The following is a 27,726-nucleotide window of genomic DNA, read 5'->3' as shown; positions in this document are numbered from 1 at the left end:
TTGCTGGGGGTCTCAATAAGGCTGGCCTCACACTTGCAATCTTCCTGTCTCAGCCCCCTAAATACTAGGATTACAGATATGAACCACCACACGCAGCTCTAACACGTAACTCTTAAAATACTATATAACTATGATTTTATTCCTTTCTGTAACATGGCAAAGACTTCACCCAGTAACATTCAGGAACTTAATGAGTCAATGATAGTAATCACATTATTTTCTGATCTATGACACTGAAAGGTACTAGCATATGTTGGACTATGGATTAAATCATAAAAAGGAAAAACACAAGATGAAAATGTAGAATGTTCTTTACCACTTGTTTTGAATTAAACAAAGTAATGATTTTGGATTACTTAATGTTGGCACAGTATATATATCAGCACACAAGGCTTACCATCTTCACCGACCACTGAATAGAGTTCAATGGAAAACAGAAAGAAATGGTAAAATTATTCACATGAAACTGTAATACAGAAGATGCAATAACCTATATTTTTTACAATATTAAAATAAATCATGTACATTTCATAATCCAAACAATTATGCCAGAAAAAAAAATTAAGCACATTTTGGGAAAGCAAATTACTTGCTAAAAAAAAAAAAAAAAGCATACACTGTTGATAATGGGCAGATATTTTCTAAGTTTAAAACTCAAAAGTAAATAGTATTCATCTATCATAACCATATAATCACATATTTTCTTTTAAAGAGAATTTTATATAAGTAGATTGTACTTATATGAGTAAAATATGAAAAGATGACCTTCCCAATAAATGAATTAAAGAAAACATTGTTATCTGAATTTTTATAGTTCAAAATACGGTTTTGAATTCAAATACATCACGGTTTAGTAAAAGGGGCAGTTTTACAACTAGTTTGTTCTTTGTGTTTGTTTGTTTGTTTGTGGTACTGAGGCTTGAATACCAGGGCATTCTACCTCTGAGCTACATCCCCTGCTCCTTTTTATTTTTTGTTATTGAAACACAGGATCTTACTAGGTTGCTAAGAGTCTTGCTTAATTGCTAAGGCTGGCCTCAAACCTGTGATCCTCCTGTCTCAGCCTCCCAAGTACTGGGACTACAGGTGTGAGCCACCATACCTGCTTTACTTCAGTTTTAAGGTGCCTTTTCAAATGTACAGAAACAATAAAAATACCTTATTTCAAAACAATTAATGAGTTACCCAGAATCAAGTTTCCTATACATTTCCTAAAAGAAATGTATAGGTTGAATTTTGCTCTGAAAATAGTTTCTATTTTTCAGTTCTATTTTGAAATTCATATGCTTGAAAAACAATAGTAAAAACATAACTACACTTTTAGCAAATTGATTAAAAATTATTATTTCAGAAAATATAAAATGATGAGTTTGAAGAGACCAACCTCCATGCTCTTATAAAATGTAAATACCACACACAAACACACTCAGTCACTCTGTGGTTTAAGAGGATTCTACAAATAGCATGGCATCTATGTCACACACAAATGCACACACACAGTAACACAGAATATGCAGCAAGCTTTAAAAAATTAATCTTCACACTCATCACATTAGGTAAGCAGTCTTTAAAATTTTCATTTTTTCCCATTTTCTAAACCGTGTGTGTGTGTGTGTGTGTGTGTGTGTGTGTGTGTGTGTGTGTGCGCGCGCGCGACAGGAATTGAACCCAGGACCTCATACATGTTAAATAAGCATTCTACCACTGAGCCACCTACATATCCACGGCTCTTTTGAACTTTTTATTTTGAAACAGGGTCTCGCTAAGTTTTTGAACTTTTTTGAGGCAAGGTCTCACTAAGTTGATGAGGCTGACCTTGAACTTGTGATCTTCCTGCCTCAGCCTCTAAATAGCTGGGATTATAGGCATGCACCACTGTGCCCAGCAAAATCATAATGTTTTAAGAGAAGGATGTGAGAAGTCAGGTAAAAGCTCACATAAAATATATACATAAATTTTAATAATATCTGGCAAAAAATATCTACCCCTTATCTCTGATGAGCTGGCCACATATATGAATGGTTATGAAGAAAAGATAACATTTGCTATCCATTATATTTCCACACTTAGCTTAACATTCTTTAGACTGTCAGTAGTTTTAAAAAAGAAAAACCACAATTTAATTTTCTATGACAAGATTCCTGGAGGAAAAATGAAACAGTTTAAATTAAGGGCAGATAATCATATTCTCCTTTAAATGCTACCTAGGAAATTACAGATAGGACAAGAAACAAAATACCTGGAATCATTTACCTGACTTTTATGGTAATTTTTACTAACTACATTTCTAAGTGGTGTGAATTATTTTTCTAATTTCTATCTGAATATCTTTTAGAGAAAACATTAAGATTATTGCTAAGAAGATCAAATGCTTCCATTTTTAACTAATATAGCTTTTTTTTTGGGGGGGGGATAGGGATTGAACTCAGGGGCATTCTACCTCTGAGCTACACCCCCAGCCTAGTGTGTGTGTGTGTGGGGGGGGGGGGTACTAGGGTTCCTGGAAGCCCTTCTAGCTCCGGGCTACACTCCCAGACCTATTTTATACTTTTTATTTGGAAACAGAATCTCTTAAGCCAGCATGGCTGGCTTCGAACCTGAGCGATCCTCTTGTCTCCGCTTCCCAAGTGCGGGGATTACAAGCATGCGCCACCACACTGGCCCCAGCCTATTTTTTATTCTTTATTTTGCAACAGGATCTCACTAAATTGTGGAGGGCCTCACTACATAGTTGAGGCTGGCCATGAGCCCTGAGATACTCCTGTCTCAGCCTCCCGCATACTAGGATTAAAAAGTGTGCCACACTCAATTAATCTAGCTTTACTATCAAGTGGAAAGTAAATTTACGGTTCACTGAACTTGGAAATATAAAAATTTCAAGTTCTTTGTAAAAAATATTAGAAACATATTTTATATATCTTAAAACAAGTAATATATTTATTTGCAAAAATACCATACTCTCACATACAATTATATACCTATAAATTAGATGATTTCACATGAACACTACATCTTAATACAAAAGAGAGCTTAAAAGCAAACCAGCCAATTAAAATTATTAAGTGTATTTCATTTTAAAATAGGCCCCAAATCCTAAGGACTATATTCTGAATATATAAAGTTTAAAAAATAACTCTTAAGTCTATAAGGTCATGAATAATTTAGACAGAAAACATGGACTCACTATTGCTAGATAATCTATTAGTTTAAAACAGTATTTCATAAAGCTCAAATGGCAATTATGGGTAAAAATTATCAGTTTGTATATTAAGCAGTCAAGTTTGCATATACTCCCCAAATATCCACTAATTGTTAGAACTTAATGTCACAAGGAAATCTCGACTCCTCAGTAAAGTTCCACTGCTACCACTGTCAAACACAAAACACTGGTCTAATAACACTTCTTATGTCCTTCCTGATACTGTCAGTTATAAACATTAGTTTTTCTTTATAAAATAAAGACTGAAAAAAAGAAACTCCAATACCAAAGAGGGGGAAAATCCAATATTTTAGAAAAGGTATTTAGAATGAGGAGGGGCTAAATGAGTGATGTGTGCATGTAGGCCTCTACCATTTTGTACCCCATTAAGATGTATAACTACAATGCACCAATTAAAAAAATATATATTTAGAGCTAGGTATGGTGGTGCACACTTGCAATCCCAGTACTTGGGAGGCTGAGACAGAAGAATCGCACAGTTTCAAAGCCAGCCTCAGCTACTTAGAGTAAGGCTCTCAGCAAAGTAGTGAGACCCTGTTTCCAAATAAAATATAAAAATTGGTCTGGGAAAGCCCCTGGGTTCCATCCCTAGTACCACCACCAAAAAAAAAAAAAAAAAAAAAAAAAAGGCATTTATAAGAAACAATGTCCAAGAAATATAGTTCAAAACAAAAATTTCTGAATGGAATGGTAACAACTCTCCTGCTCTGAGAAACCTCAAGTCCTACCCTCTAAACTTAACAGACTGAAAAATCTATGTAAAAACACATTCATTGGCTTATTAAGGCTTATTTTCTTCTTTTTGAATTTTTCTTATACTGATATAATCAGTGGAAAAAAATATCTGAATGGGCTAATTTTGTCTAGTAAACTACCAAATACCAATCAAAACAGAAATTTCTCAATCCCAAGGTCATAATACACTTTACTCCTTACTCCATCCTCTAATCCCCTAGTTGGTTGTTTTATTTTCTTTCTTTATTTTTTATTTTTATTTTGTAGTACTGGGGATGGAACCCAGAGGCATTCTACTTCTGAGCTACACTTCCAGCCTTGTTTTTAATTCTTTATTTTTGAAACAGTGTCTCAAAAATAAGGAACCTCACACTAAGCAGCTGATGCTGGCTAGGAACGTGTGCTATTCCTGTCTCAGCCTCAGCCTCCGACGTACTGGGATCACAAGCATGCGCCACCATGCCCAGGTGGTTTTTATATTTTCTATTTCACACACTGCTTTCTTCTTTGGTATGATAAATACTAAAACTAGGAGATTTCAGCCTTCTAAATAAAGGCCCCTATAAAACCACTGTATAAATATTTTAAATTAAAGCAGTATATGAAAATAAGCAAACAGTTTTAAGTTACAGTTGTAAAATTCTAACTGCAAACTGCTCAGTAAGAACAAAGATGCTAAAGATTTGTTCCACTCACAGTTCTAACTGCCTAAACTTTCTTCCATAAAATTGCACTTAATTCTTATGTCTCTGACACAGAGAAGCATCATAGGAATTAGTTCTACTCAGGCAAAATTAATCCCAAGTATAATTTCTTACTGTCTTTCAAACAAGTACTAGGAACTTCTTAAGGTGATAACCAGTGTATCTGTATGTATAGTACAGATTCATCCACAGGGACTTTTCAAAATGTCATAAATTACCTTTATCATCCACATATAGAATTGAGTAAAGCAAATGCAAAGAAATTCATGTCCATGGAGGAGAGAGAAAGTATATAAAGGAGACAAGACATCAGAACATTCTGCTGCATTACTATCAACGCAGTTTGTCATACTGTCTTAATGGCAATGTGTATAATGATGTACTCTTGTCTTAAACAAATGTGTTTTATTCTACAAGTAGCCAAAGTACAATCTGATGTTAGAAAGGGCTACTTCAGAAAGGAAGAAAGCAGGGAAAGAGAGAGAAGGAAAAAGAAAAGGAAAAGAAAGACAAAGACAAAGACAAAGAGAGGGAAGGCAGTGGGAAGGGAGCAGGAAGCACCCAACTTTAGTGTATTACTTTTAGGATTGGACTTCTTATGATACTGATAAAACTCTGATATCTTATCTATGGGTTGTAACACCTATGTTTTTCAAATTTCCACACAAATATTATAAATAATTTAAATGTTAGGCTATGAATATGAAAAGTACACCACTGAAATAAAAGAAAACCAAAAATAATTATGAAGGTAGGGGTATAGTTAAGTGGTAGAATAAATGCTTAGTTTGTACAAGGTCCTGGAAGGGAAGGAGAGGGAAAAAAAAAAGGAGAGAGGGGAAAGGAAAGTAGGGAGGGGGGAAAAAGAAAACAAATGACCTAACATAAGGGAACAGCATTAATTGATCAGGAGTGTAATAGTTTTGCTACAAAATAGTTTAATACTGTATTTGCACTTTACTATTCTATAAATTTTCATTAGCAGATTATTCTTAGGAATAAATGTCAAAGGCTTGTCAATTAAAAAAAGAATGAAGAGAAAAATCTGGTTAAGAAAAGTTTATTTTTTTAGTCTAAGAAAACAAACTTCATGTAACTATTACTTAATACTACCTAGGTACTTTTATAGGCTTTATAATTTACAAAATACCCTCCAATATATTAATTTGATCTACAACCCATCTTTATATGTAACATGTCTACCTTTAATTTCTTATTAAACAACTGGAAATTCTGTTATTATGCTTCTAATATTAAGTAGGGCAATTAAACTTATGTTTGGCATTTTATTAACAATATAATTATAAAACTGGCAGGTGATGGCAGCATTAGTAACAAATTATTACAAGAGTAACTCCAGTGATAAATTACTGAAAGTCTTAAAAATGTAAATACATTACAACACAATGGTGGACATATGATTTCACATAAACAAAAAAATAGCTAAAATATGATGGTACCCAGCACCCTCTTTATAACACCATTCTTTTATGGCTGAACATTTCAAATGTTATAAAGAGGAGTTGTTTTTAACATGAGGGCAGCTATGCTTAATTCTGTGGTGTTTTAAAACTATGTATTTACAGGAGAGAGCCTTATAATGAGGGTGGAGAGTATTAAAAGCCACACTACACACACAATAGGCCATCATGCATTTTAACCCATTATTAAACTTACCCCTCTTTTGAGGCTTCTGAAAGAAGGAATTCTGGGCTTCCCTGTTTTTATTTCATTCATACAATAATGCACGGGCTCAATGGAGAATGTGAGAAACTGGGACCCATTAGGAGTACTGGATGTGAATAAACTAGTAGGGGTTAAGGGTGGGGACTGTGGCTAATATGGAAATAAAGAAAGGAATCAATAAGCCAAATGTGCATAGTTTTTTCCTAAATGAAAAATCTATTTTTGGCAATCAACTTTTCACAAAATACACCTCAAATACTTTTCTATAAAAATAGAAAATAGTAAGCATAGTTTTGCCAAAAACTATCATTTTTAAAAGTCAAATTTACTTTTAAAAGGTACCATTTCACTTGATCACTTTTCACAAGTTGACAGATTAAAAACAAAGTATAAATTATGCTAGAATAATATGACCTAGATTGAAAAATTCTCATCTGATTTCTAGAATATTAGTGCCAACATGGAGTCCTATATAAATTAACTTACACTGTACTTAGTCAAGAAATAAAGGGAGCAGATAAAGCTAAAGCTATCATATATAAAGTATTTAAACTGTAACTGTCACAAATAAGCAACAATTTTTCATTATATTCATGACTTTCCTTTGTTTCTATTTTCACCTCTTTAAGTAAACTTCAGTTATTTCTTGCATTTTTAAACTTCTAGATTCTCTGATCAGATGAAAAAAAGTTCTCACCTATTAACTTCTTGACTGAATAGTATTATTAAAAGAAAAAATAAAGCCTAGGATAATTATAATTGTACTTTTAAAGATACTTACTGGTATTCAAGAGTTAAATTTTATCTGCATTTATAATCTAAGATCAAAGGAATGAATTAAAATAATCAAGTATACTTTAGTATAGTTCATTAGATGAAAGGTATATTCGTGTATATATATATATATACACATATATATGTGTGTGTTTGTGTGTGTATATATATATATATTCTCCTTACTGACCAGACACTATTAAAACTATTAAAGTTTGATAAGAAAGACAAATCACTCATCTATTCCATTCGCTCACCTGCTGAGCTAGGGTTACTTATCTAAAATAAATAGCATACCAAAAGCTGAGTTTAATAAGGGTAAAATTCTCTTAGCAAAATAGTTATATTTTTTTATATGTTTATATTTTTGTGGTGCTGGGGATGGAACCCAGAGGCTTTCTACCTTCGGGCTACACTCCCAGACCTACTTTCTATTTTATTTAGAAACAGGGTCTCACTAAGTTGCTGAGAGCCTCAGTAAGTAGCTGAGTCTGGCTTCGAACCTGTGCGATCCTCCTGTCTCAGCCTTCCAAGTACTGGGATTAGAAGCCTGTGCCACCACACCGGGCCCCAAACGAGTTATTTTTAAAGCTCTGAGCCCTCCTCATTAAAAATTCACATAAATGATATATCAAGATAATTTTTATTTGTATAATCTATAATTACTATAATCTACAAGACCTAATTTGACAGTATTGCTGTAGTTAATCACTCATTCCAATTAAGAATTGTCATTTCTGTGGTCTTCAAGTTAGATCATGTTTCCTTTGAAATTCTGATGGAAACTATATAGAAATGAAATTTTTAAATATGTAATTCAACACATTAATTAACTAAATAATAAAGTTACTATTAAGTGGTCAATTTTAAATCCAGACATTTTTTATTATGGTATAAAACTGTTTCCTAATAACTGAGATATTAATTGAATCAGCCAAATTTTAAAAAGTATTTATTCTTCATTAATAACAAATCATTCTCCATTCAATACCTACATCAATTTAATTGACTAAAGAAACCTGACAGTATATAGGAATTTTATAACGCTTACCTTTGGCTTCTTCCCAAAGAGCCACAATTTGCCCTTGGCCTTTCCTACTGTGGTTTTGGCATCCATCTTCCCACTCTCCTGTTTGGATGCGCTGATAGTTCCATCAGAAATGGTTCTATAAATATGCTGACTGTAATCTTCAAATGGAAAGTCTCCTGGTGGCTCAAAACCAGACTTGAAGGAGTCTACCACCATTTGAGAGTCCTATACACAAAACACAAACTTTTAGAAAACATACATTTCATTTGCTCATCAAAACTTTAATCAGTATAAGGAAATAAGTTTAAAGAATTCTGTAGTAATCATCAAATGTTTCAAGTAAATAATTTATTCCTGTGAATCTGTAGTAAATCCTAAATATATCCAAAATACACATCAACTTGCAAATTACCATTTAATTTATAATATACCTAAAATGTTTTTACTAGTAGCTTTTTCCCTCAAAATTCCTCTGATGACTATTTAGCTGGTTAGAAAGACCTAACCAACAAAACAGAAGCAGAAAGAAGCTATTGCCAAGTACAAAGTATGAAGCTTCAAAGGAACAAGGTCTTTTGCTATAAGGATGTCTACAAAGAAGTTGATCTGTGGATCAAAAGGATAAAGAAAACTTATTAAATATATTTTGTGGAATGTTAGTAGAGCAAGGCAGGAAAGATCACAGAGTACTGAGAGCAAAAGCGTAAGTGTGAAAATATAAAGTTTAATACTGTTCATCTGAAACTTTAAAAAAATCAGATAAGTATTAGATATTTCCAAACATACTTACCTTTATCTTAATATTTTACTGACATATTAATCTCATTATTTTCAAAGAAAATATTTTGTCTCCACAAAGTCTCCCACCCCTAACCACTTATCTTCTTTTGCTAGAGTTTTTGGTAGCAGTACATTTTACCTGTTATTTAGTCAAAAGTCATGCATAAGCTGGGCGTAGTGGTGCACGCTTGTAATCCCAGCATTTGGGAGGCTGAGACCAGAGGATCGTGGTTCGCAGACAGCCTCAGCTACTTAGTGAAGCCCTCGGCAACTTAGTGAGACTCTGTTTCATATTAAAAGGAATAAAAAATAGGGCTGGGGGTGTAGCTCAGAGGTAGAAAGCCCCTGGGTTCCATCCCCAGTATGGAAAAAAAAAAAATCAGAATTTTAGCATATGAATGATCCTCAGAGTCCAAAGTAGTCTACTAATTCCAGGACTGTCTTCTATATAATGTAATTTAGAATCAACTACCCTCAAATTACTTTTTTCCTTTCCCAACCCATTTCATTAGGTTAAACATCATACCTAAACCAAATGCATTGATTCAGAAACAATTATGGAGCACTTACTCTTCTTTCATCAACTGATTTCGCTGCAAGAATCATTCCTTCCAAACATTTTGAAATGATTGGAATAACTTTGCGTTCTGAGTCTGCGAATCCTCTGTAACATTCACTGAGCTTAATAGTCCTTCGTTCATCCATTTCTTGTAGTTGCTAATAATGAGGAATTTTTTAAAAAATGGTAAACTAAATATTCTTATTCTAAAGGAAACAATTAGTGACCCTCCTCCCAAAATAATTAAAGATTTCTATTCTATACCCACACTGTTGCTTTTAATCCCTTTTAACAATTGCTAGTACTACCAGGCACCCAGACCCTACCACAGTTTACAGCTCAAACTAACTATGGAAGAGTTGGATAGACAAGAAGAAAAACCTAAAAAGCTACATGGACAAAGTGGCACATATTCCAAACCCCACAATTCAAAATTCACTGACAAATGCCACCAGGAATATGTTGAGATGCATGAAGCCCAATAACTTAAACATTTTTTAATTATATTTTCTCTTTGACAACACTGATCTGTCTTGGAAAACAGCCACATTGCTCATGTCTTCAAACTCCCATAGCCTTCATACCAGTTTTCCTCTTTAATTATTTCTGAAAACCTGGGAGTTAACGACCTGCATCTTCATAATAGAACTGCCTTGGCATCACAAAAGGGCAAGACTGTTCCATAGCAAGGTCCAAACAAAAGGATCAGGCCTCAAAACACAAACCATAGTTCATCTCCAAGTTAAATTCTCCCAGAATATGAACACTAGAAAAGTGCTGCAGAGTGAGGACTGCTAACCTTGGCATTTTGGATGAAAAACTCAGAACCTGAATCATAACTCTAGTTCACCAACTCTTACTTTGTACTTCTACTTTGACTTATGAAGGAAAAAAAGTACACTTGCACTGACACTTTCCATACAAGCTCTGCTCTCCTAGATACTATCTCATCAAATAGTTTCACTACATCTTTTTCTCTAATTTCTTGGTTTCTAGAAAAGAGAATAATACAACTTAATTCTCAGGGAAATTCTAAGGTCTTTACCTGTTTCGCAACTACTATCATTAAGTGATAGTAGACAGGATTGTTAAGAATTTTAATTATGATCTAATACAGCCAGGAATACAAGTAGGCAGAAACCAGCTAGCATTTTAGAAGACTTAAATACATTTTGTAAGATTTATTTCTGCCACATGTACTAATACCAATAATTCTGATAAGGTATCAAAGAGTTAAAAGTGGGCCGGAGGTATTGCTCAGTGGTATAGCAGTTGCCTAGCATGCACAAGGCCCTGGGTTTAATCTCCAGGACTGCCAAAAAAAGCTGTAACATCTCAATTATGGGTGAACAAATTGTAATATACAATCCCAATGAATGCCTCAGGCAAAGTAAAAAATACTTAATAATACAGTATTAAAATTTATCTCAAAGATGTTATTGTTTTAGAAGACAATTTCTAATACTCATAATACATGGGAAATGTTATGACTTAAAAGTAGGAGAAATTTAGTTTTTAACTATATAATCATAAATAAACATCACCACCAATCTTGGTGACTAGTAAACTCAGAAACATTCCAATGTTTCTGAGTTTCACTGGGCGTGGTGGCGCACACTTGTAAATCCCCGCACTTGGGAGGTGGAGACAGGAGGATTGCGCAGGTTCGTAGTCAGCCTCGCTGGCTTAAAAGACCCTGTTTCCAAATAAATAAAAAATATAAAATAGGTCTGGGAGTGTAGCCTGGAGGTAGAAGGGCTTCCAGGAACCCCAGTACTACCAAAAAAAAGAAGAAGAAGAAGAAGAAATATTCCAATGTCTATGATTTAAAACGTTAAGTTTAGCCGGGCGTGGTGGCGCACGCTTGTAATCCCCGCGCTTGGGAGGCAGAGACAGGAGGATCGCGCAGGTTCGAAGCCAGCCGCGCGTGCTGGCTTAGGAGACCCTGTTTCCAAATAAAAATGTAAAAATAGGTCTGGGAGTGTAGCCCGGAGGTAGAAGGGCTTCTAGGAACCCCAGTGCCACCAAAAAAAAAAAAAAAGTTAAGTTTAGGGGTTAGAGAGGTAGCTCAGTAGTAGAGTGCTTGCCTGGCCTGAGTGAGACCCTGGGTTCAATCTTTAACAACCCCATAAAATAATGAAAAGAAAAACTTAAATTTCACATTTAAGCACTCATTTAATTCAAAGCTACATTACCTCCATAAGCCTCAAATTACCTTGTAAATCTGAGGAATCACCACATAGAAATGCTTGTGCTGTTCTCCATTAAAGTTCTGTAACTGTGCAGCATATTCGTTTTTATTTTCATCCGCCATGTGCGTACGCAGGTTCAACTGTAGTTTGGCCTAGAGGCAAATTGGTCCAAATCATTACCATCTGCATTAAAATCTTAGCAATTCACTTTTCTGAAAATTATACGAAAACTAGATCATCTCAGTAGAAAAGCCAACACCTGCCATCAATAGAGTAATAAAGTGGTCTCCTTCAAACTACTATCACTTAAAGTATATGCCTGCAGATTTTATATAAGGTCAGAGTGGTGGTCTTATTACAAATCCCCCTTTCCTGACTATAATAGTTCCGCCTCCCTTGCAATAATCAATTCAAATAAAATCTTTTTTTTTTTTTTTTTTGCAGGTCTGGGGGTGGAACCAAGGGACATTAGACCTCTGAGCTACACCTCCTGCCCTATTTTTTATTCTTTATTTTGAAACCAAGTCTCACTGAGTTGCAGAGAGCCTCACTAAGTAGCTGAGGCTGTCTGTGAACCAAGATCCTCAGGTCTCAGCCTCCCGAATGCTGGGATTACAAGCGTGTGCCACCACGCCCGGCTAAATAAAATCTTTCCTTACAAAATCCACATATAAAATAAATGATACCATGACAGCTTGAAATTACACACTTTAACCAGAGGAGAGGAAAAGCAAGTAACTTCAGGAATATTTCAGATTGTTAAAAAAGTAGAATTTTTTTTTATAATTCACTTATATCTGATTAGAATATGAAATTAAAAGTACAGTGAAGCTGGGCGTGGTGGCGCACACTTGTAATCCCTGTGCTTGGGAGGCGGAGACAGGAGGATCACACAGGTTTGAAGCCAGCCTGGCTGGCTTAAGAGACCCTGTTTCCAAATTTAAAAAATATAAAAATAGGTCTGAGAGTGTAGACCGGAGGTAGAAGGGTTACATCCCCAGAAACACCAAAAAAAAAAAAAAAAAAGTACAGTGAAAGTAAATGATAAAAATGTAATTTTTGACCTAAGCACAATTACACGCACCTGTAATCCCACCTATACAGGAGAATGAGACAGGAGGATCAAGTTCAAGGCCGGTCTGGGCAACTTAGCAGCACCCTGGCTCAAAAATAAGAAGAAAAAAAAGACTGTACCTCAGCAATAGAGCACTTGCCTATGATACATGAGGTCCTGGATTAAAGACTCAGCACCACATATATACAACACACAAAAAGTATGTTTTGAATAATGTAATATGAAACAATGATTTCCATCTCTAACAAGTCACAGGTACTTCAAATAATATTTATTCAGAATATAGTTCTTAGTGAGTGTGGTGGCGCATGCTTGTAATCCCAGTACTTGGGAGGCTGAGACAGGAGGATCCCAGGTTTGAGGACAGCCTTAGCAAATAGTGAGACTCTCACCAACCTACCAAGGTCTTGTTTCAAAATAAAAATAAAATAGGGCTGGGGGTATAGCTCAGAGGTAGAATGCCCCTGGGTTCAATCCTCAGTACCTAAATAAATAAATAAATAAATAAATAAATAAATAAATAAATAAATTTCTCAATTGCTTTTAGAATATCAAGTTAATATCCACAATGAAGCCGGGCATGGTGGTGCACGCTTGTAATCCCTGCACTTGGGAGGCTGAGACAGGAGGATTGCGCAGGTTCGAACCCAGCCTCAGCTGGCTTAGGAGACCCTGTTTCCAAATAAAATAAAAAATAGGTCTGGGAGTGTAGCCCAGAGGTAGAAGGCCCCTGGGTTCCATCCCCGGTACCACACACACAAAAAAACCCCCCCACAATCCACAATGATGGGAATATCAGAATACAAATGACTAATTCTAAATATACTGGAGAATAAACAAATCTCTCAAATCCCTCAAGAAAGTAAAAATTTAGCTTTATTTTTTTACAGTGTTCCAAGGAATAAATCATTTACATGGTAGGGCTTTATAAATTGTAAAGCACACTGTGAATACACCTCACTATCCTTATTCCAGTTTCTACAAATGTAGTCTCTGACTAACAATATCTGTCAGATCTTCTTGCCTCAGAAACAAGCTGATCTGTGGAATTAACCTGGTAGCTAAGATCTCAGAGAAGCCCTCTATGATCCATTCAATTCACAGTATACTTGATTCCAATAAATAAGTGCTATGGAGACTAAATATCATGACTCAAAGTATTTCCATAGGAAAATACATTTAAAGCTCCAATGGCGCCCTGGGTTTACATTCATTGGCCTCTTCCTCTTTTTTCTTTCCACCACAAACCATGGTGGAACAAAGGATTCCAAACTCCCTGCCACAAGACCTCATGGTTCTGGTGGGGAAATTCCTCCAGTTCTAAGTCACTGCTGTGTGTGACTCCTGTGGCCTGGGGCAGAGGCTTCAGCAAGGTAGAAAGGAAGATAAGACTCAGAACTAAAACAAATGAAGCTTCCCCTAATAATGAAAGAAACTGCAAATAAATGAGTATAAAAAGGAAGTTATGAACACTAAAATTTCAAAATTAGGCCAAACTATCTAGGAGACATGTTGTATCTATATTTCAAGATGTTTGACGAGTCTCTACAGTTATCTCTGTAGACAAAATGAGGAAGTGAAATGAGAGTCCTAAACTTAGTAACTTTAACTTGCCTAGTATGTTTGATAGTCAGGAATTCGTAAGAAGCTCATATCAACCTGCATAGAGTCTCCCATGTATAAAGTAGTACATTTTGCAATTGTGTGCCCCACATTTTTATCAAGTAATATTAACATATTGATTAATTATATATAATGATATAATGCTGAGAAGGAAATTAACATAGATCAAAATCAGAATCTATAAAGATCAAATCTAATAAGTGATCAAATGTATATGTAAGGTCTAAATAATATCAGTGTAAGTTCTTAGAAAGACATATCCTCATATCACCACACTTGTGAAAAGATTAACCATAAACTCAATGGGAGTCCACCAAAGCAATGTGGTTGCCTGAGTCCATATACACTTAGGCCATATTAATAGAAACAATGTTCAGACAAGGGAAGTCACCAAATGCATGACTGACCAGACCATACCTGAATTATATCCAATTTCACAAAACTACTAAGTAGGATACTAATAAATTAATAAATACCCAAAGATACCGAGTGTGGTGGTGCACACTTGTAATTCCAGCATTTAGAAAGCTGAGAAAGGAGGATTGCGATTCACAGACAGTCTCAGCTACTTAGTGAGGCTCTTTGTAACTCAGTGAGACCCTGTTTCAAAATAAAAGAATAAAAAATAGGGCTGAGAGTGTACCTCGAAGGTAGAATGCCCCTGGGTTCCATCCCCAGTACCGCAAAAAAAAAGGAACCATCCAAAGGAAAGTAATCAGACCACTGTCGTAGCATATGTCTATAATCCCAGTACTTGGGAGGCTGAAACAGAATGATCTCAAGTTCCAAGTGTGTAATTCTGTAGTGAGATTCTGTTTCAAAATAAAAAGTAAAAAGGGCTGGAGGTATAGCTCAACAGAAAGAATGCCCCTATGTTCAATCCCCAGCACCAAAAAGAAAAAGGAAAGTAATCTTCATGAAAGGTAACTTGACACCATTTCATATGTAGAACAGTTGAAGAAACAAGATTGTTTATCTAGGGGTGGGGAATCTATTACAAATATCTAAAAAGCTACTATAGAAAAAGAGATATATTTTCCTATGGTATCTCAAAAAACTAAAACAGGGAAGTGAGTGGAGCCAATATGCAACCATGTTAAAGCACAAAATAAATAAATAAATAAATAAATAAATAAATAAATAAATAAATAAAACTTTGAGATTGTACATTTCCAGTGACAGGGAACTTACTATTATAAGAGGTATAAGTCATTGGCTGGGCATGATGGCACATGCTTATAATTCCAGTATTTGGGAGGCTGAGACAAAAGGCCCTCCACAACATTAATGAGACCCTGTTTCAAAATAAAGAATAAAAAATAGGGCTGGAGGTGTAGCTTGGAAGTAGAATGTACCTGAGCTTCATCCCCAGTACTAAAAAATAAAATTAAATTAAAATTAAAAATTAAATTAAAAAATAAAAAACAAAAATAAAATAGGGATGGGGTATAGCTTGGAGGTAGAATACCCCTGGGTTCATTTCCCAGTACCACGAAAAAAAAAAAAAAAAGAAGTAAAATATGGCAAATATTGAGAAGTATCATGAGATATACTGAAAGACCTGTAAGATAACTACAGATAACTGTAACCTAGAATTTATGAATTTAAGGTTTTTGTCTTCATTTTTTAGTTGTCAAAGAAAGTAAAGGCAGTAAGTAATTATTCCTCTCTTCTTTTTATTTTTTCTTAACTCTGATTCTTTAGAGAATCATAAAATTCAAAGGAGAAAAAATATTAATGGTAGTCCTAAGGTATATACAACAATATGGAAATAAATGATGTTCATCTATATGTCAAAGTCCTAATGTTTCCGTACTATCATTGAGTCAAAAGTCCTAAGAAAGCTGGGTATGGTGGTGCATGCCTGGGCTGAGACAAGAGGATCGCAGGTTCAAGGACAGCCTCAGCTACTTAACAAGGCCCTTCAAAACTCAGTGAGAATCTGTTTCAGAAAATAAAAAGCCCAGCCGGGTGTAGTGGCACAGGCTTGTAATCCCAGCATTTGGAAGGCAGAGACTGGAGGATCGGTTCGAGGACAGCCTCAGCTACTTAACAGGGCCCTTTGCAACAGAGTGATACCTGTTTTAAAAAAGTTTTTTAAAAAAAGGACTAAAACATGGGGGGAGGGGTTGTAGCTTGGAAGTACAATGCCCTTGGGTTCCATCCCCAGTTCCGTTAAAAAAAAAGAAAAAAAAAATACTAAAAAATAGAGTTGGGGAAGCTGGCGTGGTGGCACACGCCTGTAATCCCAGCATTTGGGAGGCTGAGACCAGAGGATCGTGGTTCGCGGACAGCCTCAGCTACTTAGTGAAGCCCTCTGCAACTCAGTGAGACTCTGTTTCAAATTAAAAGAATAAAAACTAGGGCAGGGGGTATAGCTCGGAGGTCAAATGCCCCTGGATTCCATCCCCAGACTCGCGAAAGGGGGGGGGGGGAAGGGGAAAAGAGAAGAGAAGAGAAGAGAAGAGAAGAGAAGAGAGAGTAAGAGAGCGCGCAAGCAAGCAAGCAAGCAAGCAAGCAAGCAAACAAGCTGGGGTGTATCTTGGAGGTACAATGTTCCTTGGTTCCATCCCCAGTATCACAATAATAATAATAATAAAATAATAATAATAATAATTATGATGATGATGACGACGACTAAAAAATAGGGCTGGGTTGTAGCTCAGAGGTAGAATGCCCCTGGGTTCAATCTCTAGTACTGAAAAAAAAAGTTCTAAAATAAAGACAATAGGAATGAAGAACAGGGAGCTAGGCAACAGCAGTTATAGGCCTACCCGCAGTTATGCTGTAAGACATCTGACCCTTAGGGCATCTGCCGTAAGAATCAGGAGAAAGAAGTTCCATTTCTCAAAGTGAATCAATGAATAAACAGCTAATATGTATTTCTAACAGCTTTTTCATGCCCACCCCCTTCTGCAAAGCTGGCAAAGCACATTATCCAATATCATCTTCTTTTTATTTTTTTTCCCCCTTGGTGATGACAATACTGGAAATTGAACCTAGGGGCATTCTACCTCTGACCTATACCCCCAGCCCTATTTTTTTTTTTTTTTTTTTTTTGGTGGTGGTGGTGGTGGTACTGGGGTTCCTGGAAACCCTTCTACCTCCGGGCTACACTCCCAGACCTATTTTATATTTTATTTGGAAACAGGGTCTCTTAAGCCAGCGTGGCTGGCTTTGAACCTGCGTGATCCTCCTGTCTCCGCCTCCCAAGCGCGGGGATTACAAGTGTGCACCGCCACGCTCAGCCCTATATATTTTTTTTAAAAAGAGTCTAAGTTACCATGCACTGGCCTCAAACCTGGGATCCTCTTGATTTTGCCTCCCAAGTTAAGGGTTACAGGCATGAGTCACCTGTTTACAAACTCAATCAACACACCTTAAGCTTTTTATCAGATATGAAAGTAAGAAATTCAATCCCAGAAGCAACTTTGTCTTTCCTCTGCATTTGGAATGGAGCCAAGATATTACAACAGATCAAAATGTTACCTTCTCAGACTAATATGTATAACTTAAATTAGAAAATATTCACATATTTTAGATTTAGATACAGTGTAACTCTTGAGAAATTTCAAACAGACACAAATAATGTGACATCTTTCCATATGCAAGTAATATTTGATATTAAAAATAGTATAATTATTTCTTACCTTTTCAACATCTGCCTTGGTTGCATTAGTATCATTATCCAGTCTTTCATAACTCTGTTGTGCCTTTTCTGCTTCTCTACATTCTCTTTCAAATTTCTTTTTACTCTGTTAAAATATCACATTAAGAAAATAAAATAATATTCATCTCATGTAATAAATAACTCTTAATGTTGCTACCTTGTACTGTGTAGAAATGAATGGTACAGTGAAAGTAAAACTGTCCATTCCAAATTAGAAAATGAATTTTACTATTAAACCAACTCATAAGCCTTTAAATATCCCACATTAATTATAGAATGTGAAGAAGAAAAACAAATGAGTTTGTCTTTTCTGTCAATAAAGAATGTTTTGTCAACAGCTCTTTTTTGGGTTTTCTGTTTATTTTATTGGTTAGTTTGGGAATTTGCTCTTATACTTTTTTGGTGAGACACTAACCTAACATGTTGAATAAAAGTGCCCCTTCAGAGTAGCTTTATGATGTTTGTGTCAGGTGTGCAAGAAATATCCATAGCCCAGACCCACTATTATTAAAAATTTTATCTAATTTACTATGACTCTGTAAAAGCTATTCACAACTGAATCGTGTAATTTATAGATTGGGATATATATTTGCTTAGTTTTCAATGCACTTTTATTTAATTCAACCATTTCCTCCAGTTGTTTCATTTTTCTCTGGTAGCTAATGAGACTTCTCTCTCTTCTCTATGTTATGAAATTTCAAAAGACAGGTTGTGACAATGACCCACTGCACTGGGCACCTGAGAAATCCTTTCTGTCTGGAAACCATATTTATCATATGTGTATATATATATTTTTTTTTTTTGAGAAATCCTTTCTGTCTGGAAACCATATTTATCATATATCATATATATAGTTTGGGAAATATTTTCTTGATTTATCTTTGCCCATTTTCTCTTTTTTCTAATAGAATGCTTATTATTTTGGGAAAGAAACTATTAACTGAGTAACTCTAAATTTATTACGCTTTCAATCTCTGTCATTTTGCCCTAATTCTTGTGAGATTTTTTAGCCTTGTCTTTCATTCTTTCTAGTATATTTCCCATTTTGACTATCATAAAGTTCTTTTTTGTCCTTTATGTGTTTCATTAGGCCTAACTTAATATTTTGCTTAGTATGAGACCCCAAATGATATGCCTACAATTTACTCAAAGCACATTAAAATACCTGGTGTCCAGCATAGTGGTGCATGCTTGGAATCCCAGTACTTGGGAGGCTAAGACAGGAGGATCCTGGTTCATGGCTAGCCTAAGCTACTTAGTGAGGCCCTGTTTCAAAATAAAGAATAAAAAATAGGGCTCAGGTATAGCTTGGAGGTAGAATGCCCCTGGGTTTAATCCTCACTACAGCCAAAAAAAATTTTTTTTGAGTAGACATGGGCTATTAATTTTGGTACAAACAGGCTATTTATATACAAAAATATTTTATTATTAGGTGTCTTACATGTAAAAACACCTATTTTTTTTTGTAACAGCAAAAAAAAAAAATTGCTAATACAATGATGACATTCTCAAAAAGATTCTTTCTTCATTTTTTTTGTGGCAGACTGAAAACAGCCACTTCTACTCTCTTCCCTTGCTTAGCAGAACTTGCCTTCCAACATAGAGGCTGAACTGCTTGATATTCTTGCCTCCCCACAGCCAGGGCACAGGCAAATTAGCTTAAGCTCATCAACAGCACCCTTGAGGAAGCCTGCTAGGGGCTTCCGGGAATAGTTTTGCTTTGCTGATAAAGAGAGATATAGCAAAACAAATATCCCTTTTCGCTTGCCTCTGGGTACAGCTTAAATGGTACTTGGCTGCTTAAACCAAATGTTGACCATAAAGGAATAAGGCTGAAGACAAGAGCCAGCATGGTTAAGAAGGTAAAGTAGACAGAGAGGACGTGCAGCCTTGGAAACACCACTGAACTACTCTGACCTACGCCTCTGAACTACACCTGAACTACTCTGACCTACACCTCTGAACTACACCTGAACTGCTCTGAACTACGCCTCTGCCCACTCTGGAACTGCTCCATTTCGGAGCTCTGTTCTACTATTAACATATGCACTGTTACTTGCTGCCTCCTAACTGATGGACCTGGCCTCCGGGATACATCCATCTGCTTAATCTCCAGGGAGCTCTCATCTTAAATGCTGGTGCCACCTCCTTTGTTTACCCTGCAGTTAGTAACTGCCTCTTGACTAATTCAACCTATTCTCCCCAGTTCTTCATATTTCCCCTTGTTTCAAGCATATTAGAAAAATCATAATTTCATTTTCTTGACTACATAGGAAGACACAGAACTAGAAAACAGAATCTATATTTTCTACATATTAAACCACATTTGTCAGTTTCCTTCGGTGGACTGCAGACTCCACAAAAATAAGAACCATGTCATATCCACTTTTGTATATCCAGAACCCAGTACATATAAAGAATATACCCAATAAACAAGAGTTGAAATCACTTTTTTATAGTACTGTTAACACCTTCAGGAAATCCCATTCATTTTTTATGCTTCTTTCTTAATTATAACCTCTAATAACGTTTTATAAAAGGCAAGCCAGCACATATTATCAACAATGAACTGTGTGAACAATTTTTAAAGGAGCCAATATCTGTCGAGTGTAGGAGTCTGTTATTTTGGGCAAATGAAAAAACATATGCAGACACTCATTAGTGGCAGATACTAAGAATGCTAGTGAAGACAATTTAAAATTTAATCAACAAAAACACACCCTTAAAAAGTGCTGCCCAAACCATTTAGGAAGAAAACCAAAACAAAAATAAAAAGACTATCAAGATACCTAAGAATTCTAAATCAGCACTGGTGATAAAATATTTTATCAGGGAGGTATATAGTATATACTTAAATCTAAGCTTTTTTTTTTTTGGTACTGGGGGGTAGAACGCAGGGGCATTCTACCTCTGAGCTACACTCCGAATCATGTTTTATTCTTTTAAATTTTGACAGAGAGTTTTTTATTGTTATTGAGCTATGTGTGGCATGCATGAATGATACCGGGAATTGAACCCAGGTATAGTCTACATCTGAGCTACACTATCAGTCTTATTTTATTATTTTGAAGTCAAAGGCTTAGCTCAGATGCTGAAGCTTGCCTGGAACCTGTAATCTTCCTGTCTCAGCCTCCCATGTGCGTGCCACCAAGCCTGGCTAATGTAAACTTTAAATATGAATTTTTAAAAGGGAAAGAATGGAGTTGGGGATGTGGCTCAGTGGTAATGCATTTGCCCAGCAAGCCCAAGGTCCTAGATGCAATACCATCCATAGCTGGGCATGGTGGTACAGGTCTGTAACTCTAGTACTTGAGAGGCTGAAACAAGAGAATTGCAGATTTGTGGCTAGTCTAAGCAACCTAACAAGGCCCTCAGCAGCTTAGCGAGACCCTGCTTCAAAAATTAAAAATAGGAGCCAGGCACTGTGGCGTACTCTTCTAATCCCAGCCAGCATTTGGGAGGCTGAGACCGAAGGGTCGCAGTTCGCTGACAGCCTCAGCTACTTAATGAGACCCTCTGCAAAATAAAGAATAAAAAAATAGGGCTGGAGGTGTAGCCCGGAGGTCAAATACCTCTGGGTTCTAACCCCAGACCTGCCAAAATAAATAAATAAATAAATAGGGCTGGGGGATAGCTTGGAGTTAGAACGCCCCTGGGTTCCAACCTCAGTACTGCAAATAAATAAATAAATAACTTGATAACTTGAAGGTTCAAAAAGAATATTGTACACTACAACTCACCATTTAATACAGTATGTTAAGAGGGCTACAGGGTCCCATGTAGATATCACTTTTGAAATTACTTACTATATACCAGAATCTTTAAGGAAAACCACATTATCAAATATCTTAGGGAAAAATTAAATTATTATGCTTTCATAATTTTGCATTACAAAGTTTTTCCCTCATACAATGCAATGGTCTCTAGCCAGGACCCAATTTTAGAAGCATTTGCAGAATTATAAAATTATATGTACTATACATATAATCTAGGTAGTTCTTCATATGCTAAAAATGTATTCAAGAGAAATCAGGTACTAATTAAAGAACTAGAATTTTGGTTCCCTCAGTTTCAGTCACATGATCTTCCAAGATATATCACCATTTCTCTTCTTCTATCCTCTATTAATATTTTACAGTAACAGCTCAAAGTCCAATAGAATCTCCTAAATGTTTACAATGATATGAAGATTAGAGAAAACAAGACTAAATGATCTCTCTCCCTTTACACTGTATTAGCTATCATGTAACAAAATAAGTGTCAAATTATTATTAATAAAATTTAAAAATACTAAATTCAAATGGATGCAAAGCATAACAGAATTTAGGACTTAGTGTACAAAATTTTATGTTAACCATTAAGATGCTATAACTCACATTATCCATCTGTTTCCAGCACATGTCAAGATATTGTTGAGCTTTTCGTCCTTCTTGGAGATGCTAAAGATTATAAACACCACCAAAAAAAAATATATATTTAAGTACTAAATAAATTCTAATGTCCCCAAAAGGTTTTTCACTTTACTTTTTCAAGGTACCAATTACATAACTATACCAAGACTTAAGAAAAGAATAAACCTAAACTCTCTAAAATTCATTTTATGGAATATTATTTCAATACATTAAATATACCCTTTTAAAAAGACATATTATCTAGGAAAACAATGATCATCATCAACAGGGATTGACAAAGGTTTTCTATAAAGGGTCAGATATTAAATACTTTAGGTATGGAAGCCACATCACAAATATTCAACTCTGCCCATACAATGCAAAAGCGGTCACAGACAATACATAAGTCAATGAATTTGAATCTGTCTGAATAAAATTTTATGATGCTGAAATTTAAATCTTTTACAATTTTCATATGCTATATTTTTTAATCAACCACCTAAAAATAAAAATAAACATTCTTAGCTTGTAGGAACTGGGAAACAAAATAAACAGTAGGCTAGATTTTTTAGCCCATGGACTGTGGTTTACCAAATCTTGGTGCTAAATACAAAAGGATCATAAACAAGCAAGCAGATCATGCAATTATTTTTTGCTAGAAGAAATTTAATGAAATAGAAAACCTAAATATTTGGTTTGGGTGGGTGGGGTGGCACACACTTGTAATCCCAGCACTTGGGAAGCTGAGATAGGAAGACTTCAGGTTCAAGGACAGTCTCAGCTACTTAGGGAAGCCCTCCACAACTTAGTGAGACCCTATTTCAAAATAAAGAAAAAAAAGAGAGCTCAGAGTATAGCTCAGAGGCAGAATGACCCTGGGTTCAATTCCTAGTACAAAATAAATAAATAAATAAATAAATAAATAAATAAATAAATAATAGTTTGCATTGATCAAACCTTTCTTAAAAAGCAAAATAATTATTTCTGTGAAAATATTTTTATAAAACTATTAAAATTAAATAAAAATATGAAATTACCATTTTTCTTTCAGTTTTCAGATCATGAGCGTATCTCATTAATTCGCCATATACCCTGTGTGCCATTTCTTCTGCCACTACCTCTCGCTGTCCCGCATAGTCATTTAACTCATTAAGGATGTTAAAAAAGGCTATGCACGAAGTAAACCTGGCAAAAACACATTAAAAATTGTGGAATATATATTTCATTTCCATTACAAATGTTTTGGTAAGGTATTAGGCATAACATTTGACAAATTTTAACATACTCAACCTAAATCCCAGCTACTATCTCTAAATTAATTATACAGAATGAGTCCTACATTAAACTCAAACTGCACAATGTTTGTATATCTTCAAGTAGCCTTTAATTTATAAATAAAGGGATATTTGGGGTCAAAAAACAGTAAGAATACTACCTGCAGGCTCTTTTGGCATAGTGGAATCTCTTATGTTGCCAACTGACTGGCCTGAGCTTGGGAATGAACTTGGTTGCATTCCTAGGGTTGGCAGCTGAACCTGTTGCAGAGATGATGTGCTTGCTCTCGAGGACAGAACCTGCCAATCATACCACTCAAATGCATCTCGATGGCTGATCTACAGAACAACTTTGCTATCAGCTCTGGATACAGCTGCCTGTATGCCTGCCCACATCCTAAATGGAAGTGAAGTGCCATTGTGGTTGGCATCAAAGAGGGGTAAGAAGGGTCAAAAATAAGGGTAAAAATGTGTGTGGAGGGAAGGAGAGAAACAAAGAGAATCACTGTATTAAAATGTATATATCTGCTTTGAACACAGGAAGGAACACTCATTTATAGCTAAAAAAGACTACAGCTCATAGAGGGCTCCATACACAGAAATCCTGAAAATCCTAACTGACAATTGTATACAAAGTTGTTAAGTTTAATCTCTTTTTGTTTCTGAATTTATAGCCGTCATATATTTCTGTTTAAGTCTGCCAAAAGGCTGATAAGCAATCCTAGCCTCTTCCAGGTTCAAAATTTACCCTAAAAAATCTCATCCCTTTTAACCAACCTGTCAAATTGTTTTACTACCTTTAATAGTAAAAGTAGAAATCTAAAACACTGACAACTACAAAATAAGGAGTGGAAAAATACTTTTTCCTGGAGATTTTTAATCCTTCAAGTGGAGTCCTAGTCTACATTTTACTTAGAAATCCCACTTTAACTATTCTAGAAAACTGTTGATCAAGCCCACCAAAGCACTTATCCTTATGACTAGTAAGTTGTTTCTTCTTTCATAAACACTTTAATTTTCTTATTAAACTTTTAAAATATTTTCACAAGAAGCTAGGCGTGGTGGTACATGCCTTTAACTTCAGCACTTGGGAGAATCACAGGTTCAAGGACAGACTCAGAAAACTAAGACACAGCAACAATTGTAGCAAGACCCTAGTTCAAAACAAAAAATAAAAAAGGCTGGGGATGTAAAAAAAGGCTTAGAGGTAGAATCCCCCTGGGTTCAAGCCAAAGTACCACAAAAAAAGAGAGAAAAAACTTCATAAAAAGCTAATACCATAGTTCACTAAGTAATAAAAGCATAGATTTTTAAAGTTTTCTTAATATGAAAGAATAAACCAGTATATACCTTACCTTGGCTCTTCATCTTTGGATGACCGTTTGGGACAGTACTTCTTAACCAGATTTCTATAGATAGAAAAAGATTTTTAAAAATGTACTAAGACTATTGTTGACATTAAAATATTTTTAAAAGCTTCCAAGCCGGGCGTGGTGGCGCACGCTTGTAATCCCCGCGCTTGGGAGGCGGAGACAGGAGGATCGCGCAGGTTCGAAAGCCAGCCGTGCTGGCGTAAGAGACCCTGTTTCAAAAATATAAAATAGGACTGGGAGTGTAGCCCGGAAGAAGGGCTTCCAGGAACCCCAGTACCACCAAAAAAAAAAAAAAAAAAAAAAAAAAAAAAGCTTCCAATTTTGCTGGGCATGGTAGCACATGCTTGTAATCCCAGTAACCTGGAATGCTGAGACAGCAGGATCTGGGTTAGTGGCCAGCCTCAACTACTTACTGAGGCCCTGCAATTTAGCGAGATACTGTTTCAAAAAATAAAGAATAAAAAACAGGGCTGGGGGTACAGCCTGGAGGTAGAATGCCCCTGGGTTCAATCCCAGGCACCACACACACAAAAAGCTTCCAATTTCACTGAGTCAAGAATTTCAGGACAAAAGCTAGGTACAGCGGTACACACCTGTACTTGAGAATCATGGGTTCAGGGCTAGCCTCAGCAATTTAGTAAGGCCCTCTAAAACTTAATGAGATCCTGTTTCAAAATAAAAGATACAATAGTGCTAGTGGTATATAGCTCAGAGATAAAATGTCCCTGAGTCAATCCCCAGTACACAAAAAAGAAAAAAAAATCATAATATGAAATAATTAAAACATGATCAACTACTATTAACATGATTATTACTTACATTTTGTTCCCCAAATACTGATAAATGTAGAAAAAAGTTTACTTCTTATGTAAGTATAATCATAATTTGATTATGCTATCAAATAACAAAAAAATAACAAAAGTACTCAGTATGTGAAACTGAGTCGTGGCACAAGATGCATTTCAAAGAAAGACTGTTACTTCTGTTTTGCAAATCCGGGATTTAACACTAAGGCAAAATCTAAGCAGATGCTGACTCAGTAAAGGGATGAAAGAACAATTGGTCACCATCCTCTGTAACTCTACTTTTATATAAAAATCATTCTGTGACACTTTAACTTCTCTTTATTAGCCAGCATTCTGGCCGGTAACTCTCTTTGTTGCATCCATATCTGTTCTTAACATTCTTATAGTATAATGTTACTCTTATGAAATCAGAGGCAGACTACCACAAGGACTCTGGAGGAGACTAGACCCTGTAGGTTAGAATTCTGGCTATTTTCCATAGTGGATATATGACCTTGGACAACTTACTTATTGTGTCCTACTGCAAATAGTACTCATCCCATCAATTTGAGAATTAAATGAGATACAGAATTTACCACAGTCCTTATATACCATATTCCTCAAAATATGGTACATGGACACTGAAGGTACATAGACTCTTTGAAGAATAATTTTAAAGCCGGGCATGGTGGCGCATGCTTGTAATCCCAGCATTCGGGAGGCTGAGACCTGGAGGATCGCGGTTTGCGGACAGCCTCAGCTACTTAGTGAGGCCCTCTGCAACTCAGTGAGACCCGATTTCAAAATAAAGAATAAAAAATAGGGCAGAGGGTGTAGCTCGGAGGTCGAATGCCCCTGGGTTCCATCCCCAGACCCGGAAAAAAAAAAAAAAATTAGAGGAAGAATTATATACCTATTGAATCTAATAATAAAAAGTTAGGTTGGACAGGGTGGCATACACCTGTGACTCCAGTACTTGGGAAGCTGAGATATGAAAATGGTAAGTTTGAGGTCAGCCTCAGCACTGAGCAAGAATCTCAGAATCTCAGCAATCTAGTGAAACCATTTCAAAACAAAAAATAATCCCATCCCCAGCGTGTGTGTGTGTGTGTGTGTGTGTGTGTGTGTGTGTGTGTGTGTGTGTGTTCTGTCTCTCTCTCTCACACACACACACACACAATTAGGGCCTGTATTTTATATGTCTCTTTTGTCATTTTTCTAGTATTTTATATTGAATTTTACAAAAGCATAAGTATACAATGAATTGGAAACTAAAGACTGGTCCATCATCACAAATAACTTGAGATTCATTGCTTTAAGTGATAATAAGCATTATAACAATAAATGGTCCTACCATTTCTCAAATAAATACTAAAATGTTACCAATTATTTTCAGGTTAGTATCTCCCATCCCACTTACTCAATTCAATTATTCATTCCACAATTGTGTAGTGTATGCTATAGGTACTGTGCAAGCTTCTGGATGTATCAGAAATGACAACACACCCATGGCTCAACAGCTACTCTTTTGACAGGAAACAGATAAAAAGTCTCATATCAATATGGTGGCACACACTTGTAATCCCAACATTTGGGAGGCTGAGACCGGAGGATTGTGGTTCAAGGATAGCCTCAGCTACTTAGTGAGGCCCTCTGCAACTTAGTGAGACCCTGTTTCAAAATAAAGAATACAAAATTGGGCAGGGGGTGGAGCTCGGATGTCAAATGCTCCTGGGTTCCATCCCCAGACCCACAAAAACAACAACAAAAATAATTATAATATAAAGCATGATAAATGCTATGACAAAGATAAAGGGTGTTATGACAGAAAAGGAGTACTTAGCATCGAAGAAAT

General features: G+C 35.8%; 1 protein-coding gene across 1 annotated transcript in view; it reads right to left on the bottom strand.

Annotated features, from left to right (window-relative positions):
• FNBP1L (formin binding protein 1 like) overlaps window positions 1–27,726 on the bottom strand; it is a gene marked incomplete at both ends in the record, with an annotated part of 122,521 nt that overhangs the window by 15,385 nt on the left and 79,410 nt on the right. The window contains 7 exon segments of the mRNA XM_080691473.1: window positions 8,171–8,374; window positions 9,500–9,646; window positions 11,704–11,832; window positions 18,029–18,133; window positions 22,425–22,487; window positions 23,477–23,624; window positions 25,069–25,122. Of these exon segments, the coding sequence (XP_080547599.1) occupies window positions 8,171–8,374; window positions 9,500–9,646; window positions 11,704–11,832; window positions 18,029–18,133; window positions 22,425–22,487; window positions 23,477–23,624; window positions 25,069–25,122 (850 nt within the window).

The sequence above is a fragment of the Muscardinus avellanarius genome (genome assembly GCF_963383645.1).
Source record: "Muscardinus avellanarius genome assembly, chromosome: 3".
Lineage (NCBI taxonomy): Eukaryota > Metazoa > Chordata > Mammalia > Rodentia > Gliridae > Muscardinus > Muscardinus avellanarius.
Note: the sequence above shows the minus strand (reverse complement) of the source record. Positions and strands in the feature narration are given on the sequence as shown.